This window comes from Dermacentor andersoni, chromosome 2 (assembly GCF_023375885.2).
Source record: "Dermacentor andersoni chromosome 2, qqDerAnde1_hic_scaffold, whole genome shotgun sequence".
In the NCBI taxonomy this organism is placed as follows: Eukaryota; Metazoa; Arthropoda; class Arachnida; order Ixodida; family Ixodidae; genus Dermacentor; species Dermacentor andersoni.
In genome coordinates this window covers 132,427,658-132,446,760 of record NC_092815.1, presented here as the reverse complement: position 1 = coordinate 132,446,760, position 19,103 = coordinate 132,427,658, and the positions used below count along the sequence as shown (strand labels likewise).

General features: G+C 46.0%; 1 protein-coding gene across 3 annotated transcripts in view; it reads left to right on the top strand.

The window, feature by feature from the left end:
• Positions 1–18,299, top strand: part of LOC126540727 (uncharacterized) — a 175,787-nt gene extending 157,488 nt beyond the window's left edge. For all 3 annotated transcript variants that reach the window (XM_072286545.1, XM_055076244.2, XM_050187573.3), the window contains 2 exons: positions 9,469–9,791; positions 12,616–18,299. In XM_072286545.1, the coding sequence (XP_072142646.1) occupies positions 9,469–9,791; positions 12,616–13,038 (746 nt within the window). In that variant the 3' untranslated portion in view covers positions 13,039–18,299. The remainder of the gene's footprint in view (positions 1–9,468; positions 9,792–12,615) is intronic.
• Positions 18,300–19,103: the final 804 nt, after the last annotated feature.

Sequence of the window (19,103 nt, the reverse complement as noted above, 5' to 3'; positions counted from 1 at the left end):
AGGGTAATGTCATCAGCAATTTCGATGATATAGCAAAAGCTGCAGAAGAATTTTATACTGACCTGTACATTACCCACAGCCGTCACGCAACCTACATTAGAAGTAGTGATGAACAAGATACAGATGCCCCTTATGTAACTAGCAATGAAGTTAGAATAGCCGTGAAAGACATGTCCCGGGGAAAAGCGGCCGGAGAATATGGAATAATTGTCGATGTAACGAAAGATGGAGGAGATATTATGCTTGAAAAGTTTGCGGCTCTTTACACACAATATCTCACCACTTTAAGTATGCCTGAGAGCGGGAAGAATGCCAGCATTATACTAATACATAGGAATGGAGGCGTTAAGGAATGGAAGAATTAAATGTCCATTAGCGAGCTTTCAGTGTTGTATAAATATTCACCAAGATAATTTCCAGTATAATCAGGGCAACACTCGACTTAAATCCACCAAAAGAACAGGCTGACTTCAGGAATGGATATTCTACAATGGATCACGTCCATGTCATCAATCAGGAGATTGAGAAATCTGCGGAGTACAATCAACTTCTCTATATGGCTTTCATAGATTATGAAAAGCCATTTGATTCTGTAGAGATATTAGCAGTTATGGAATATCTTGGGAAATCTCTACAAATATTTCACAGCTAGCTTGCTTCTCCACAAGAAAAGTAAAAAAAAAAAATTACCTATCAAGAAAATAACCAGGCAAGGCGACAAAATTGCTTCAATGCTATTGACTGCATGCTTTGAAGAAGTATCCTAGCTATTATACTGGGAAGGCTTAAGAGTGAGGATCAAAAGCGAATATATCAGCAACCTTCGGTTTGCAGATGGCATTGTCCTGTTCAGCAGCATTGGGGATGGATTGCAACAAATTATTGACGATCTCTAACGAGAAAGTGCCAGAGTAGGGTTGAATATTTATATGCAGAAGACAGAGATAATGTTCAATAGACTTGCAAGGGAACAAGAATTCTTGATCGCCAGGCAGCCTCTAAAGTATGTGCAGGAGTACGTTTACCTAGCTGAATTACTCACAGGAGACTCCGATCATTAGAAGGAAACTGATTGAAAAAAAAAAGAGAAATGGATTGGAGAACACCCGACAGGCATTACCAATTCCTTCCTGGGTGCTTCCACTGTCATTGAAAAGAAAAGTGTACAATCATTGCACTATACCCGTGCTAACATGTGGGGCAGAAACTTGGAGGTTAGCAAAGAAGCTCGAGAACAAGCTAAGGCCCACGCATAGAGCGATTGAACGAACAGTGTTGGGCGTAACGCTAAGAGACAGGAAGACATCGGTACGGATCAGAGAGCAAACGGGAGTAGTCGATATGCTAATTGATATCAAAAGGAAGAAATGGAGCTGGGAAGGCCATGTAATGCGTAGGGTAGATAACCGGCGCACTATTAGAGTTATAGAATGGGTGCCAAGTGAAGGTAAACCCAGTTGAGGAGGGCAGAAAATTAGGTGGTCTGATGGAATTAGAAAATTTCCAGGCGCCAGTTGGAATCATCTGCCTCAAGACAGGGGTAATTGCAGATAGCTGCGAGAGGTCTTCGTCCTGCAGTGGACATAAAGCTAAGCTTGTTATTATTATTATTATTATTATTATTATTATTATTATTATTATTATTATTATTATTACTATTATTATTATTATTATTATTATTATTATTATTATTATTATTATTATTAATACATTCTAGAAACGCAAACACCAGGCTGTGTTTCAAAGTTTCAGAAGTGTACCAATTTTTCTAGGATACCACGGTTCGTAAACCTTTGCAGTTGACTGTGCAAACAAAGAAATAAAGAAAAGAGAGAGAAAATCTTATCCCCCTTTTCCATTTGTTTCTTCACTTGCTTTGGCGTGCACTGTTTCAAAGGCGCATGTCAGAATACGCAGGTAGTAGAATACAGCAGATTGCCTCAGCTGCCGAGGGAACTCGCTCAAGAAGGAATCATCAGCCGAGGGAAAAGGCGCTCCCTTTTGCCTTATACTTCCACCCTACCGACAACCAGAAAACCGCATCACCACTCCACCGCGCATGCGCCGACCTCAGCTGTCAACTGCAATTCGAGTCCTCGCAGGCCGGGCTAAGGCCGTGCGGGAGCCGGAGTTAGCTGGCGAGGCCCGCCGCAGTGTAAGACGATGATGACGTTGGTTCCACGGTCAGAGAGCGCGAAGGGCTGGCGGTGGACTCGGGAGGAAACTCCGGGGGAAATTCGAGAAGAAAGTGGCATGAGAAAGAAAAAAGAATGAGAGAGAAGTTGGGGAGGTCTCCCAAAGAAGTTCCTCACCTCTGGCTCTCTTTTGGGATGTGTTGTTGTGCGCCACGCTGAAGATTGGAGCAGAACGGAGGCGCACGCAAACAGCGCAATGACAAAGACGGCAAAGGAGACCAAATTAAACGCCGCCGTGACCCAGAGAGGAGACTGCGGGAGTGAGGCCGCGAAGGAAATGGGAATGGGTGAACTACAGCTGCGGCTCCGTAGGGATGGCATTGTTGGGAATTGTAAGCAAACGGGAGAAGAAAGAAAGAAAGAAGGAAGGAAAAGACGAAACGAGGGTAAATCGAAATCAGACGCACAAAACTATAGCATTGCGCAACGGCTTCGGAGAAAGGCGTGAGCCAAGAATCGATGGCCTGTACTGTACACCATATATATATTACGGCGTGCCCTCGGGAAACTGCGGGAAAGCGATCTGGGTGTCGAGGGAAGGGAGGGGTCAGAAGAACGACCAAAGGCACGGGCGCCGCTGGCATTCCTGGGAGGGCCGCGGTGACGAAACGGGGGCGAGATTCGCGGACAGGTCTGGTCGTAAAGGCTGCCGCCGCCGCTGCCGCCATGTGAGCTCGCGCACGAGCACAGGGTGGTCCGAACCTTCCTCCTGGAGTGGCGCATATCCTCATACCCTCGAGTGCTTTCCCCTTGCTCTGTGCCAGTGCACGGAGGTATACGGGAAAACCAGTATACACGCGGGCTTCAACAGTTCGCGCTCGCTTATGCAGCGGCGCTCCTTGCGAGCGCAGCCTCACTGCGGAGTTCTCCTTTGCCCTCTTGTTTATCTGCGTTCTCTTTACCTTTGTCATTCTTCTACTTACTTCCCTCGCGTTCACGACTGTTCATAACACCGTTCCATCGCGCGTGCGTGAACTCCAATATAGCCCCCGAACAAAGTTAGCTTCGTCAGTTAGCCCATTTCAATATAGAATTTTGCCCCCGATTTCCTGTTATTTTTATTTTTTTCGTTTACTGCTCCCTCTATCGGCTCGTCGTAAGCTGAAGGCCGTTCGCCCAAGGAATGTGGGACCCTTTCCCAACCCGCTCCCTCGGCCTCCCATTCCTCTTTTCCCAGTCGAAGATTAATTCGCAGAATATGGAACGCGGTATGCCTGAAGAGAAGCTTCTCCCCAGCTTCTCTCTCTCTCTGACTGTCGTCGGCCGACGGTCAGCAGCGGAAATGAGTGCGGAGCCCAGCGAAAGGGTGCTTCGAGCTTCGTTTTATGTCGGTGCTCGGCACCGGAATGAGAATACCTCAGAACGAGAAGAAATTATTATTTCCTGTTTTGTCGATTGTTTATTTCCTGTTTTTTTTTCTTTTTGTGTGATGACTGAGCGGGACAGCAATAATAGAAAGCGTAAAAGGAGGTAAAAAAACCTGGTTATGACATCAAGGCTCGGAATACAGGAATTCGCGAGCGGTAAGATCAAACTGGGCTTCTAAATTCGCGGCGCGGACCTCTGCATAATCCTATCACTGTTTGGTTCGTTTGACGACAAACAAAGGTAAGCGATCGGTGTCTTGCAGAATCGTATTGGAGAAACAAATGAAGAACAACGAGGAACGAAGGATATGAACGCCGTGATAAGCCAAAGTCGTCAAGGCAGGGGAACTCGAAAGCACATATAGCGAACAGCTATAGCTCCGACCATCGGGTACACTGTTTTCACTTCTTGTTCGACAAATCTGGTCACTTAACTCTAGCCAATCACTGTTTCTGGACGGGATTTGTCCTGTAATAATGTCAAAGTTATAAAGTGCTTGCTGATGAGATGCTGAACAGCGACAACCGGCAGCAGGAATGGTTTGACAAACGTTTGCAGAATGTACACTCTTTGATTAAAGGAATGCGGGCTACGTTGCCTTCGACCGCAAGGCTGGTTACGGGCTGTTCCAATGGAGTTCCTGCGGTATGCCGCCAGTTTCAACGCCTGGGACATGAAAAGCACACTCGTGCTCGCCATTGAAAGGTCTCGAGTGCCACGAGCACCACGGGAACCGCACCAGACAGCCGAACGACATATATCGGGAAGGGATATTTCTGACAACGTTTGTGCGTAGCGTTTATGCTTTTCATTTTCATTGTTCGAGGTTTTGGGTTGTCAACATCCTTAGCAGCACCGCCAGCACGTATCCCGACGGCACGGAACTGAGGGCTCATTGCGTAACAAAGGCGTGTGGCCCTCAGTGCAGGTCGGGTATACTCACGGCCTGGCTTAATTTCAAAATGAAACTTCTGCCTCGAATTAATGAAGCGAAGGGCATGATTCGACGCAACCGTTTAATCCCGACTATGCGTACACCATAATAACCACGAAAGTTGCCGTTGACAGTGGTTGGATCCTCCTGCGCAAAGAATGAGCCACAATATCTGCTGTGTCCTATTAGCAGAAAGTGTACACGGGTAGTATGACTAATGCGGGGCTCAAAGCCAGCTGCTTCATTTTGATGCTCTGGACAGGTATCTTGCTCTCTCCAAACTTACAAGCGACCATACTACAACTCAATGTCTGACATAGTAAGCCAATTAAGTAGCGCAAATGCGCGATCTCTCACAGCACCATGATTAACGAAAGACCCACAAACTTGCGTTCTTGCGGAGCACATGCCATATCACACCACACCGTTCGGCACAAGCTAGCCTGAGTGGAACGCTTAGTGAACGTCAAGCTTACTTTATATAATCCTTCCACTGGGTACTGACAAACGCCGATGCTTTCCGTCGCCCTCATCCAAGGATGTTTGAGAACTGATTTTAAATGCGTTTCTATGCCTACCGAACGAGGAAACCCGTCTGTCACGTAAGACAAATCGCTTTAAAGAGACGATGTATAAAAAAACAGAATAAATTCGAAAGGAAAAATGTTGGCGGTGGTGAGTAGGTAGATTCCACTTCATGTTGGCCGCATAACCATGAATAATGACACGTTCTTCCATTTAACGTGTTAATTACACGGTGATTTATTGTAAAATATTCATTTGGAGGTTATATTGAAGTTCGTGCTCACGACTGGACGAAGCATACGCAGAGCGAGCCCAGGGGGCGCGTGCTGTAAAGACTGCCTGCAGGGGTTTTCGCTCTCATCTCGTGGAGCATCGACGTGTGACGCCCAGTAACGCCGCTGCATTGCGTTCCTCATCGCTCCAGCGTTGTGACATGCCTGCTATGTGCCTTCTGCGCAGCAGCCGTTGTCTTTCCTGCTGCTTTACGCAGTTTCGCCTCCACGTGCAAAGAGATCAAGCGCACGCTAAACTTCTCTATCGCCTCCACTGCTTGGCCTTCGGACGAAAATGATAATTTTTTATGCAGCCCTAGCCCTCGAACATAAACTAGAATTGGTAATACCGATGAATGATTGATCGAATAAATGTATCCCGCAAAACGATTAATCTTCATCGATGTCTGCCTTTCATTTAATCGACTTAATCGATTAGACTTGTTCGATTTCGAGAGTTGAAACATTTTGAAATCATGCTGAAATGGCGGCGCACGAGCAGTGCCTGCGCGGCTGTGGTAGAGCGACTGTCAACTTTTTCTGAGTCCCATAGTGATGCCAAGCCGTCATCTGCCCAGAGATCGATTTATACACCTCTGGCGTACTTGAAGCCCTTGGGTTCAGCGAGAGCAGAAGGAAGTGAGCATGTCCGCACTAGAGATTATCAAGTGGCGATTGGAAGACTGGTGGAAGAAAAGCAAGCAAACGACAAACAACGAAGGCGTACAAGAACAAAGTTCCCAATAGAAGTTCAGAAAGTTTCGTGGTAGAAATTTATCATGTTTCTTTTTTTAAACATACGTAGGACATTAGGCCATACAATAACACGAGCTTGGTGGCACAACCCACCGCCCCGTTCCAAAGGCGACGCTCATAGCATCCATCCATCCATCCATCCGCGGCAGCGGTGGCCACCGTGGTGGGGAAACAAAAAAAAAAGAGAACCAGAAAGCTCGCCTTCGTGCATGACGTTCGTCGCCAGCCTTTCCAGGAGAACATCACGGTTACATAAGCTGCAGTTGCCGGGAAGCGTGAGAAGCAGTCAGGGATATTTTGATGCAATCGGCGTTTCACTCTCAAAGGCGAAACTTGAGCGTCCTCTAAATTTTTTGACATAGCGATAGAGTTATGCCGATTCGAGTAAATCTATAGCATTCGAGCACCTATTCTCGCATGTTGCTGGTATGGTCATTCAAAGAAGGCACCGGTTTCATTCAAACATCCCAGCCAATTGAGACTATGCTTTATTTTATAACATATGTTGTTTATCTGTACAAAAGCCACTAGTGCCAACTATGTTTAGTATTTAACAAGTAAAGATTATACTTTTTCAAGCGTTAGTACACTTCTGGTTCAAACTTGGTTCCACCTCTCAAACAATAAAATAGGGTCCTAGAAAAGTAAGAAACTGTGCTTCTACCTTTTTAAAAGTATGGCAAGAATTTCGATTAATCAGTAAATCTTTGAAAAACCCTGCATCGAAAGCAATTAGTCAAATAAAGGCTAAAGTGATGAATGATTATACGTTACTCGAATAAGAAACTTAATCAACTATCCCAACAGGAACCCTACATTCACGAAAAACCACACGGCGGTGATGGCCGCACATCTGCCTCGTGTAATCTGAGCGACTTACCGTTACCGTACTATCCCTAAGTCATCAATAACCGCCTAAAGATTGCCCAGCGACCGTTCAACGCCGAATGTAAATTTATTGCACTTCACCTAGAGATCAGCCAAACCTGCAAAGTGCGCACCTCTGCGTATCGAATTAGGAATACTTGGGGAGAGTTTTCGCACAACTTCTTTTCCTGGTATGTTGTCCCTGTGAGTGCGTCCATTAGGTACGAATAGAAAAGGTGATGTTCTCAAGTAAACAGCGTGGAGAAGAAACTGACGCGTTCGTCTACGGACATACACTTCGTCGGCAGAATACGTTTGTCCTGGTCCCGAAATAGAATACGGCACCACCGCCTTGTCTTGACAGTCGCCCTCCCTAATGAGCTAACGAGAATGGGCACACGCAGTCCGAAGAGTATACGCCTCAGGTTTCGTATATGAGCGAGAAGAACAACAGGAACCGAGAGGATTGACATCGTGTTATTTTAATCGAGAGTTCGACAGAAGCCCGTCTTTGTCGGCATGAAACATGACATCGAAAGACGTACACCGACCAAATAAAGTTTACCGTGTGTAAAATTCTTTTGGACATGCTAAAACCTACTTAAACAGGCACTTCCACCTTTTTTGCCCCATTGTGAATAACGCTTCCGTATGGAAGCCGGAACGACTTGTTTTTTAAAACGTTTTACTTGGTCGGTGTACGTCTTTATTTGAAATGTGTTAGTTACAAGTGATAAACAAATAACAGATTGAACACGTTGTTCCCCACTCGCTGTCATAATCGTGAGTGGCTTAGGCTAAACAGGGCTGGATCCAAAGTACACAGAGACAATTACACAAGAAAGTCGTCGACTGGACAGCCGCCGCTGTAGCTCGGTAGGTATGCTGCGTAGTGCGCGTAAAGCGGTAGATGCTGATTCGGCTCCCACCTGCAGCAAGTGTGTATTTTGGTCTACTTTGATTTCATATTTTCTCACTATGCATTTCAGTTACAGTAACGTTCAATTCCCCCTACAATTTCCTTGGCTTCGTTGTCCACTGGTTTCATAAGGTTTGGTGAATGCAAGCTGAATCAGCAACTGGCACTCGCAAGCGAAGCTTCAATCTCGATGCTTGAAAACGTAGAGAATTGTAGAGCCACCGGTATTCCTTTTAGCCGTAGTTACCAGCCATTAACCAAGCCATTAAGAAACATAACAAACATGCCATTAATAAACAACACCGTACAGGTCATGTTCCGTCAACTCCATGCTCGTTTTGAGGGTCTCTTACGACAATCTAGTGTAAGGCTGACCAGAACGGACTACAAGACGCTTAAGACACGCCCTACCACGACGGACCTTCCGCCATTATGCTCGCCTCGAAAGTCAATACTACGATTCCCAGACCACGGATAATGGCCAAAACGTACAAACTCGTACAGCAGTCGAGCACCTTCCCAGTCAAATTTAGTTTGTTTTTTAAATGGAACCCAATTGGTTCCAAATGGACATCATTGGAAGTCCAAGTGGTACCACTTGGACAGCACTGGAGCTTTATATGTCAATTGCTCCCAACTGGGCCCAACTGGAAGTCACTGTATGAGTTATCTCGTAAAACAGTGAAATAATTGATAATGATGATAGCGTAATTATTATGTGAGTCTTCAAATAAAAGATCTTTGTATTTTGGTGTGACCAATGCAGAGAAGTAGTCAGCTTTCTCTGAAGTAAAATCTGCCTTGAAAATTTACTAATATCATATCAACCACTAGCGCAATTTGGTCAATCAAATTTTGCTTACATATATAGCACCTAGCTTGCGTCTCTTAATGAAGGGGTGAATGGAGGATATTCCATTCAAGACAATTACCACAGTGTGTGCGTGCATGAGTAAGCTTTTCTAAAGGAATTTCAAGTATATACGCGGCATACCAAGATTACGACCATCTAGAGTTTTTTTTTTTTTCGTATTATTTCCAACGAGTCAAATTGAGACACCAATTGGTCCGATTGGAAATCCCAATTTTTCTTCTGTTTTTTTTTTTCTCGCTGGGTGGTACGAGGCTCAAAGTCGATGAACACTTCGCAATGGATATCCACCTCGTTAGAAGCGACCTTATTGATGACCGATGATTTTGTTGTAGACTATAAGGTGTATTCAATAATAAAGTCGTGAATGTGACGGAATACTGTCGGGTCGGGAAGTATCACGGCGAAATGCAGCACGGAGGCCAACCAAGATGAAAAATTATTTAAACACTTGATATTTCGGCACCGACGCCTGCCTTGTTACTATCAGTGTTCTTGTGCACCTTGCTTAGGTCAGACGAAGCGGAGCGCACTTGCCGAATTTTTCTTATTCCCTATATTCGTGAGTCAGCGCTCTCATGGTACTAGGAATGCTTTGAGTACTGTCTCCATCCACGGACCAACCTCCCCAGCACCCCTCACACACACACTACTGTCCCACTTGTAAGCCGCAATAAAGCCCTCAGGGCCCATGCAGGGTGTAGCGGCGGCGTAAAAAAACAACCATGTGTCCTATTTCGACATATCTTCCTTCTTCGCAGGTCAGGTGGTGGCCACGTGTGCCTGCGTGCGCCAGCATGAGTCGCTCTTCTTCGTGGGCATGTACGCGGTGCGCAAGCACCTACAGGGAAGAGGCATCGGCATCCGCATCTGGCGCGCCATGGCCAAGCGCCTGGGCGACTGCAACGCTGGCCTCAACGCCGTGCCCAAGCACCTCAGCACGTACCGGGACCGCGCGGGCTTCGGCCACCTCGACACGTGGAACACGCTCGTCTACAGCGGCACCGCCGTCAACACCGACAAGCTGGCGCGGCCCACAAATGAGTTGCGCGCTGTGCCCGTGAGCGCCAGCCTTTTGCCCCAGGTGCGCATCGTAAGCGACACTATAGAGCCCCGCAGCTGCTGAACATGTCCTTGTTTTTGTCCATTCCTCCAGCACGAAAACATCATTGTATTATGCGGAAGCTGCCTTTCATTCATTGTGTGGGCGAACAGAGAGATGCTCTCATTTCCATCACGTCCTTCGATATATTTTGCTACGATGTTGTTGCCTGTCTGATCGTACGAGTGCGTATTGAAGGCGCAGAGAAATGGAACGCAGATATCTATGTTTAACACGAAGCATTCTTTGTCCCATTCTTGACACTTTGCGGCAGGTAGGTGAGTTCTTGTCTAGCCTCGCTTTAATAAAAAGAAAGTGTGACGATGTAGGAATCGAACCTCCGCTGTCAAGCACAGTAGCCGGGTGCTCTAACGATTAGACCACAATCACATATTTTTCTTCTGTTTCTGTATGTAACGAAACATACATTTACAAATATAACGTAAACAATTCATCCACCAGCCTGTGTAAGGCTAGTTGCGTTTATTTATGAACTTTCAACTGTGTAAGGACATCGAATATATGAAACTCTTCCTCTTCAGCGCCTTGGTGTTTAGCACATGTGTGAGTTTTGTGACATTCTCAACAAAAAGAGCATTAACTGATCGTGCATGGGGTCAGCGTTTTGGATATCCATAAGTGACCTAGAAGAACTTTCTGCGGGCCTAGTTGGTACATACTTGACAAAATTTTCAAGGGACCTCACTATGCTATAATAGTTCGGAAGCATAAACACGTCATGAGGGGCACTATACCTTGAACACGTACAAATCTTATGCCATGCGCACCTGCTGGAAGGTCTTTCTGCAGTGTCCGTTGAAGGACATCCCAATAGAAGACAGCGTGCCAACAGTGAATGAAAACATGTTATATTGTTTCTTGTTTCCTGCATAAAAGGCAATTTACTATATACGCCACAAACATATCTCGTCATTCAAGCCGCCTTTTTACTTGGAGTGTGTCTGCGCGAAGTTTAAAGAAAAACGTTTTGACCCCTGCAGGCACAAACATGTTTTTGGGCACGTTTCAGAACGCCGTTTCCTAATTTTGTCTGATAAATCGATCTATATAGAGGGACTGGAAAGACTTTTTCTGCCAGACCCCTTAAGGAGCGCTTCCTGGGCATTTTACTTGAGTACTCAATAGAAAACCTGCGGTTGAGAAACTTATACGAGGCTACAACCTCGCATAGGTAATGGGATATCCTACATGGGTGGTTTTCTATTGTGAAAACTACAAATTCTGGTATGGCTTCGGTCAGCGATACTTGAATGTATGTACGGATAAAAAGCATCTTGCTGGTTTCTTAAGAACAAGGACCTACTTCCTCGTAGCAGCTTACGCTACGTACGAACTGCGTGACGTTGTACAAACTTCATGATCGCCCAATTTAATCGTTTTAACATTTCTTCGCCTAAGTACAAATGTCATCGTCGTTTTAACCTACACCACAGAAAATAGCCATATATACGCACGATTGTACAACAGCTAGTCGCTCATGGCGTCGCAATCTGTGCTTCTCCCGCTTATACGCTTGCCCACCACCTACGTAGAACCCAGAAATCAACATGTCGTAGGCTCACGTCAAATAATCGGCGTAGAAATCATGTCATTGCCGTCATACGATTGGGTAATACTTGGTTGCTGTCGTGCTGCTTTCGTCGCACACACCTATTCTCGTGACCCACAAACACAACTATTCAAATTACTGGAACATGTTCGTACATTTGGTGTCGTTTTGCGGAACCCCAAACAATCCTTGATAGCCATCTGCAAAACGCTTCGGATAGCATAGATTTCCACAGTGCTTAGGATCTGCACACTTTTGTTCTTTTGTTTTCTGTGCTTTGTTCACTACGATATCTGCCACCTCGTACATACGCTTGTTGGAAGCCAATCATTGGTCAGGCATGTGAATAAATAGTTGCGCTTTAGCAGATGCTAAGATGTGGAATTTGGACAAAGGGCTTCCGTTCGGCTTGATAAAATAGACTTCCAATAATTGAAATTTTCTTGGACCCCATGTGTATTCGCATCATACGAAAATTCGAATTCCAGAGAACACTCATGTGGGTTCCAGTCGGAAAAACCAATATGGTAAAAGATTATTCCCGAGCCCTCCACAACGTGGCGTCATTCACAGCATACTTGTTTCCTCAGTGCGTTAAAGCACACAAGTGAATCAAATCGAAGACAGAATGCCGAAGAAAAAAGAAGCGTGTGAACTTTCCTTATTTGCTTCTTAAGCATAAATTAGCCCTTGACCCCAGAACATATTTATCCCCTCCGTACTCTGGACACACATGAAATCGTCGAGCCCATTTTCTAAATCAATATTTTGCTAAAACTAACGCTTTTCAGTTTTCATTTCTTTCCACGCACAATATATTAGTGGAACCGTCAAGCTCAGCCTTGTAGATTAGAGTCCTCTTGACTGTGTCATGTACATTGCATTAACGTAGTGCTTACAATCGCGTTTTGTACTCATTATCTTTACTTTTTATTGCGCGTGCCTTGACCAGCTTGGATGGCAATGCGGTACGCAGTATGTATTAAATAAATAAATGAAATAAAATCTAATAAATAATCAATGCGAAGAATTGTTTATCACGCATCAACGCATTCTGAGACTTCTAAACACGGTGGAATCGAAGGCCGGATTGAAGGATCCTACCTTCAGTCGCGTAATTATTCCAGTTGATCAAGTAATTAGACTTCCGTCTAATTGCCGGTAGTCTACTGTACCCATGTAACTCGGCGTGCACTGGCCTGCCGTATGTACGGGCGTCTTCTTCCGCCGTCGCAGGTGATCGCCTACGACGCCCTGGTGCACTGCTACAACCGCGAGAAGGCGGTCACCTACACCGTGTACGACACGGACGGCTTCGCTCGCGCCGTGGTCCGGCGGCGGCCCGACGGCAGCGAGGTCGTGTGCGGCTTCGGCAAGATCGGCACCAACATCCTGGGCGGCGCCATGATGGGGCCCATGTACGCCGAGGACCGCCAGGCGGCCGACGTGCTGCTGCGCGCGCTGGTGGACGGGAACCCGCTGACGCGCGTCAGCCTCACCATGATGGTGGTCGACTGCAACCCGGACGGCGTCGCCTTGGCCGAGGAGCTCGGCCTCAAGTCGGGCATGCGCGTGCCCCGGTGCTACCGCAAGGCCATCGTGCCGGCCCGCTTCGAGCATATATTCGCGCAGCACGACCTCAACTTCTCGGCCTTCTAAGAGGAAGCCGCGCGTCCCGAATGCACCTCGTTCGGCTAGGGCGGCGAGTGACGCAACGACGTTGAGCCCGGTGTATACAACTTCGCCGGGAGCACATTGCCTCTCGGCGTCCTCGCCGCTCTGTCAGCGCGCGGGAGGTCTGAACATGACTTGGGCTCCGTAAAACATGTCTGTCGCACCCTCGCGGCGCTGGCGGAGAATGGGCAAGCGAACAAGCATTCGACGTATTCGACAGGAGGCGATCGAGAGCCAATTCGTGTCGGCCCCTGTTCTAAAATTTCGTAGGCGCATAGCTCGGGTTTTGTGCGAATGGGAGTCCACAGCAGTTTTGTGTTGGACGAGTGCGCGCATGAAACATGTGCAAATAAATCCAGTCGCTTCGCTTGAAGAGATAACTGCCCCAGCCACGTAAATTATGACAGAGAATGGTATTACATCACCGCGTTTCCCTTTGTCTCGCCGACATTTTTTTTCTTAAATTCCCACTGTAGGAGTTGTCTGTTGCCTACACAGAATAGAGCGATGCATTGACGTAGGGGAGTACGAAAATCCTCCATTATTATAATTCACAGATGCGACATTGCCGGGAGCTTTTAATACAGTTGTAGCTGTGTCAATTCAGAATGTGGGCTTGCCGCTACCTGGCACGAGAATGCGAGCCATTGCACTCCGTACCCATTACGTGAAAGTGGCTCCTTTTTCGGCAATAAGTGTCAGACAAGGCACAGAAAAGTTGGAATTCACCAGCTCATTGTTGATTTCCTCCCGTAATAGACAGCACTATTTTCGGGTACTGCTTACAAGCAAGAAGATGCCGTGCTAAGGGACCTGTGCAAGATCTAGTCAGTCGTTCATACGCGGTGTCGTCTAATAGGCGCCAAAATGAAAAGAAACAAAAGTAATTCCTACTTACTATGTCCTCCCCCTGCTTCCCCCCTAAAAAAGTTAGATGTTATTCGAGCAGGTTTAATTATGCAAACTGCATGTATTATATGTAAGCGTAAAGCTCTAGGAGGATTCACCGCTTAGTGATAACTGCATGCCACTATTGTTAGCTGACGACATATAACATTTGCTGTATATAAGGCAGAAAGCCGGATTAGATTGTTTGAATTCGCTGTATATAAGGCAGAAAGCCGGGTTAATTTGTTTGAATAATATGACATACGTTTTAACAGCGTTAAAGAACAGGACACACAGCAATATGAAGACAGAACGTCTTCAGCGCACTTCTAGCTATGTGTCTGTTTTTCTAATATGTCAGAAGACGTTTGTGGCACCTTGGAGCAGAGTTATGCATTTCTAGAGTCAAGACAGTGATCACGTGGCATGGTGCCCGAGTGGCAAGTCTATAGATCCTCTAGATATAGAGCCGGATCCTTCACTTTTATTTTACCGACATCTTCGCGTCTTTTTAACTCAACGCTGCTCGCTTGTACGCGCTGTTGTCGTTGTCGCCTCAAGACATGACTCGTACCAACGAGGGGGATTGGCCACACTGTATTTGAAAAGTAAACACGAAGAAATACCGAAAGGGGTAAAGACAAACAATCCATACGAAGCATTAGGCAAGTAAATGATCACAAAAATTTTGCGAGGGCCTATACACAAACTTAGGAGGAAAACTTAAAATATAGTAAAGCGTCCCACGCTCGTTACCCTAGCAGCGTAACCTTCCGGACACTTGAATGAGCTTGCGCAGAGCAGTAATCATCGACCCATGGCGTGTTCCTAATTGACAGGCACCAAAGGACAAAATGTATGGTGCTGTGATTGCTCTGGTTTCGTTCCGATAACGTCACTTCTTTCTCCACACTCGGCTGCTTTTGACGCTGACTTTTTCACAACTCTCTAGCCGACATCTTCAATTTTTTTCGTTGCCTACTCCTTCATTTCTTGCCTCGAAATCTGATTGCCTATTCTGGATAATTGGTCAAGAATGGTTATGTACCCAGGGTTACATGCCCAGTTGAAGATAACCCAAGTTGTCTATTTGGGCACGTACCCAAGGACATAGCCCAGTTCCACGTATCCAGTGGCCCAAGTTGTCTATTCGCACACAAACCCAGCGGCATGGTTACTCGATACCTCAAGCTGGAATGAAAGAGTTTAGATACGCATGGACAAAAGGAGAAGTGCATGAAGCTCCGAAAATGAAAAAGGCAAACAGTCCAAGAAGTATGATGACGTTTTGATGACGCGTTTCTTATGTTCCTTGTCAACATGGCCTTAAGCACGGTTCATATGACAGTTGAAAGTGCTTAACACGTCACAATCTATACGCGAGTCCCGACAGTCAAGCATTCTGCAAAGGCATTTTTCGCAAGAACTTGAAACATTGCACGTTTACATTAGCAGCAGTAGGCGCGTCAAGGATGACGATATAACTGCGTCCAAATGCTGGTTCACGCACGATTCATGCATGTTGCATTATGTTGATTAAGGTGCTATAGCAGTAGTTATTAGAGTTTACAACACGTCTGCGAACAACCCTCTGTAAGAATGTAAGAAGAGACAGTCTTGAACTAAGCGCTGTTAGACGATTTTCCTATATGGAAGAACGTGAATTATTGTTTGTTAGTTTGTTTGCTTGTTTGTTTACATAATTAGTACAAGTCACCCCCAGTGAATGCGGGGGAAATAATGTTACTTAATCTGTTTACATAGAGGTAACGGCCATTCATTGTCTTTTTCGGTGCCAAGGACTCCTGTGGGACATGCATCTCTCGTTGCAAATACACGCAACCTCTGATTAAAATATTAGAGCCTTCCGCTAACGAAAGAGACTTGAAAACATCTAGGTCATCTTCGCCTAAATATATTGAAGCGACGACGTCAGTGTGTCCTTGCCTTTAAGAGAAAGTGAGTCAGTAGAACGGCGACGCGTAAGAAACGAGGGTGCGTTGCGAAGCACAGATTGCACGGACGTGTTTTGTCTCGTCATCCTGGCGTTGTTAACGTAGTCCACAATGCTATTAACGTAGTACACAAACTCGCCCAGCTTTCAGTAAGAGAAAACATCTAATCAGCATCAGATGCTGTGTTGATCTTTGCTGGCCGTTAGGCAAGCAACATGGGAACAATTATCAAAGACTATATTGGGAAAACCTTTTCTTTATCAAGTGCGTTAATGGTAAATGCTGTTGAATTAATTCGCAATTTTTTTTTGTTCTTGCGTTCTCGTCCCCAATTTTGCTCTTGCCTTCTCCTGTGAGGGCACTATAGCGAGCCACGTGATCGTGTTTCATAAACACGCACACCACCTGTTCCATGAGCCGCCAAGGCTTTATGCCGAAGTACGACGAATCCATCTGGCGCGGTCTAAAATGTAGGCGCTCTTCCTGCCGCAGACACGCGTTTCAGGCGGCAAATTCGATGACGTGTAAGCTTCTCTAGCAGTGTTTCGCGGTTCCGTTGTACCAGAATAAAAACGTTGGCGAAACCCACAAAATTCTTCGCTGGCTGTTCGCTGTTCACTGATCAATGACCGTTAGAACTATCTGCGGTATAGTACATCGCGTTTTCTCCCAGAGAAAAAAACAAGGGTGCTGGTCCAGACACTTGTAGCTTAGTAAACAAGTACAGCATTTGATCGACGCCTCTGACTTGGAAGTGAATTCAACACGAAAGCTTGTCCCACGGAGACACACTTATATTGCCAATGTAAAGCTGAGAATGAAAGCTTAATTTAGCACGTTCGAAAACATCGCAGGAAACGGGACCGGGTGTCCGCCTCTGCATAATTTTTTTAAAAATCATGCAGCATCTGACTGCGGCATTCTGCTTCTTTTTTAAAATCTCCACCACTTACTTTATTGTGTGGTAATTCAGTCTATGAGTCGTGGTATGCACAATTACTATCCGAATCGGGGACCGAATTCACATACCTTTTCCTTCTTAAACGCTTTTTTTTTTGCTATTGGCTGGCAGCCTTCGCTAATGATATGTCCGGCGTCCTGATTGGCCGTAATTTTCTCTTACGAACAATTCTAGCGTAAGAGCTTCTTGCGAATGCGCACCCCGATTCGCGCCGAATAGCACAAAGTTGTCGAGGCTTCGCGTACCTCGACGCTCACATATCCAGTGCTCACTGCACCGCAAACAGCCCCAAGATTACTGTGATCCTTGCAAATGTTGGCGCTATAAGTACACGGGTAGACCATAGCATTTATGTGCACTATTATACTCGCGTATTATAGTACACCCCCTGTGCCAAACCGGCGAGGCTTGCAATGGACAGCGTTCGCGCCAGGAATGTGAGCGAGAATTTGCTGCTTCTCGCAGGTTAAGCTAAAGTTACTGGAGATTTGTACAGCATTGCTTGATTGAAGACATGTTTTGTTTTCGAAGGGACAATATGGCTATTTGGGTCTATAACAAGAGATAGGGGAAATGTGAGAAAGTGTGTTGGAAGTAGAATTGGAGCACGCTGCGGGGAGCGGGATCTACAGCCGGCGTACCGTAGCTCGGATTTCCTGGCAGAAGCCAGGAGAGACTCCGCGATGGTCATCTAGGCGCCCACCCACCGGTCGGATCCTCGTAGTTCGGCACTTCTTTCGGATATTTTTTTTTTTTCGGCACCGCATCTTCAGCCGGGCAGTCCCAGTTCAAGTGTTCGGCTAAAAGGTTGTGTACGTGTATGCGCTCAAGACTTGCATGTGTGTGTATTCACCAGAAAAAAAAAGAACAATATTAAAGAGCGTTTGTGACCCTGTATAACCGCCGTATACCGTGCAGTTTAAAACAGGTGCTGTCGTTGATAAAGTGACCAAAATCGTTGTTCCGTGCACAGTGTGTATAGATATCTACATGTTCCTGCTGTTACGAAAGTGTTACTTGTGAATGTACGGAAATATTTATTTTTGGGTTGACGAGTATTTAAGAAAAAGTTCGTGGAATGGTTGAAGTGTTTGCGCATTGTATTTTGCTCGTGCCTAAAACGTACTGCTCGCTTTGTCAGATTTTATTGCTCGCAAGCTTGGCGGTTACATTGTTTTTTTTTTTTCAATGATGTCCTGAAGGAGGCGGACGGCCGGTTGCGAGATGCAGATATTTAGGTTTTTATAAGGTAACCCTACTAAACTCTCGTGGTTCGTCTTGGCACAGTTTCACGGAACTATGTCGACTGCAAGTGGTGTGTTCACGTCAAGCGGGAACTCCTTCGAGCGTACGTGGTCCTATCCAATATGATGGTAACAGCCTGTGTACACGTCAAATATGGGGTTACGAAATAACTGAAAATAAATTATTACAACAATTTATGTGCTATTCTTTTTGTTTGCACACATTTTGCTGCGTTGTTTATCATGGCTTGCGGTAAGTGGCTGTCAGATTTGCCAATCCAAGGACGTTAAGCTGGACGTGCTACGCGCTGCTCTTTAGGGAGCTTTCTTTTTTTCTATTTCTACTAGCACGTTTCACTCATGAGCTCTTTTACAAGTAATGTTATTATTCTGCGCATTGTGATCTTTTCGGCATCTGTCGCCGTTCAAAAGGTTTCTTCAAGAAAGCTTCGCTACTTCATCTGAAAGGCACACCGTTTAACAGTGCATGCTTTGCTGTCCGAGAGTACTTAGCTGGCTGACAGAGAGGAAACCCCGGCTGGAGCAAAAGCGAACAGGTATAGGAGAGGAATTGTGCCCGTGACTAAGAAGCATGTGCAAAAGTAGAGGATTTTCCCGCGTACTGTGTGAACGAGTGCAGAGAACTGGGAAAGGGAAGTCTCCGCCGAGTATATGGCGGGACTGACACAACGACAAGTAATATACAAAAAAAAGTCTGCGCTTAGGCTGGGGTTTAAAAACAGCGACGCCTCTGATACTTCGGGATACGCGAAGGCATGGAGAACTATATACTTGCATGTAGGCTTCCTGCGCGAAGAAATTGACACAGCGCTCCTATTGACCCCTACGATATTATAGACAGGGCGAGGGTGTACGGTCAGCCCAAACGGCGGAACGGGCACTGATCTCGGCGCCAGGGTCGACACCGAACTTGACGCGGCTAATGGTGTAGGCGAGGTAAAACAGGTCACCCTGGCTGCCGGCTGTCCCTGCAACGCTGTT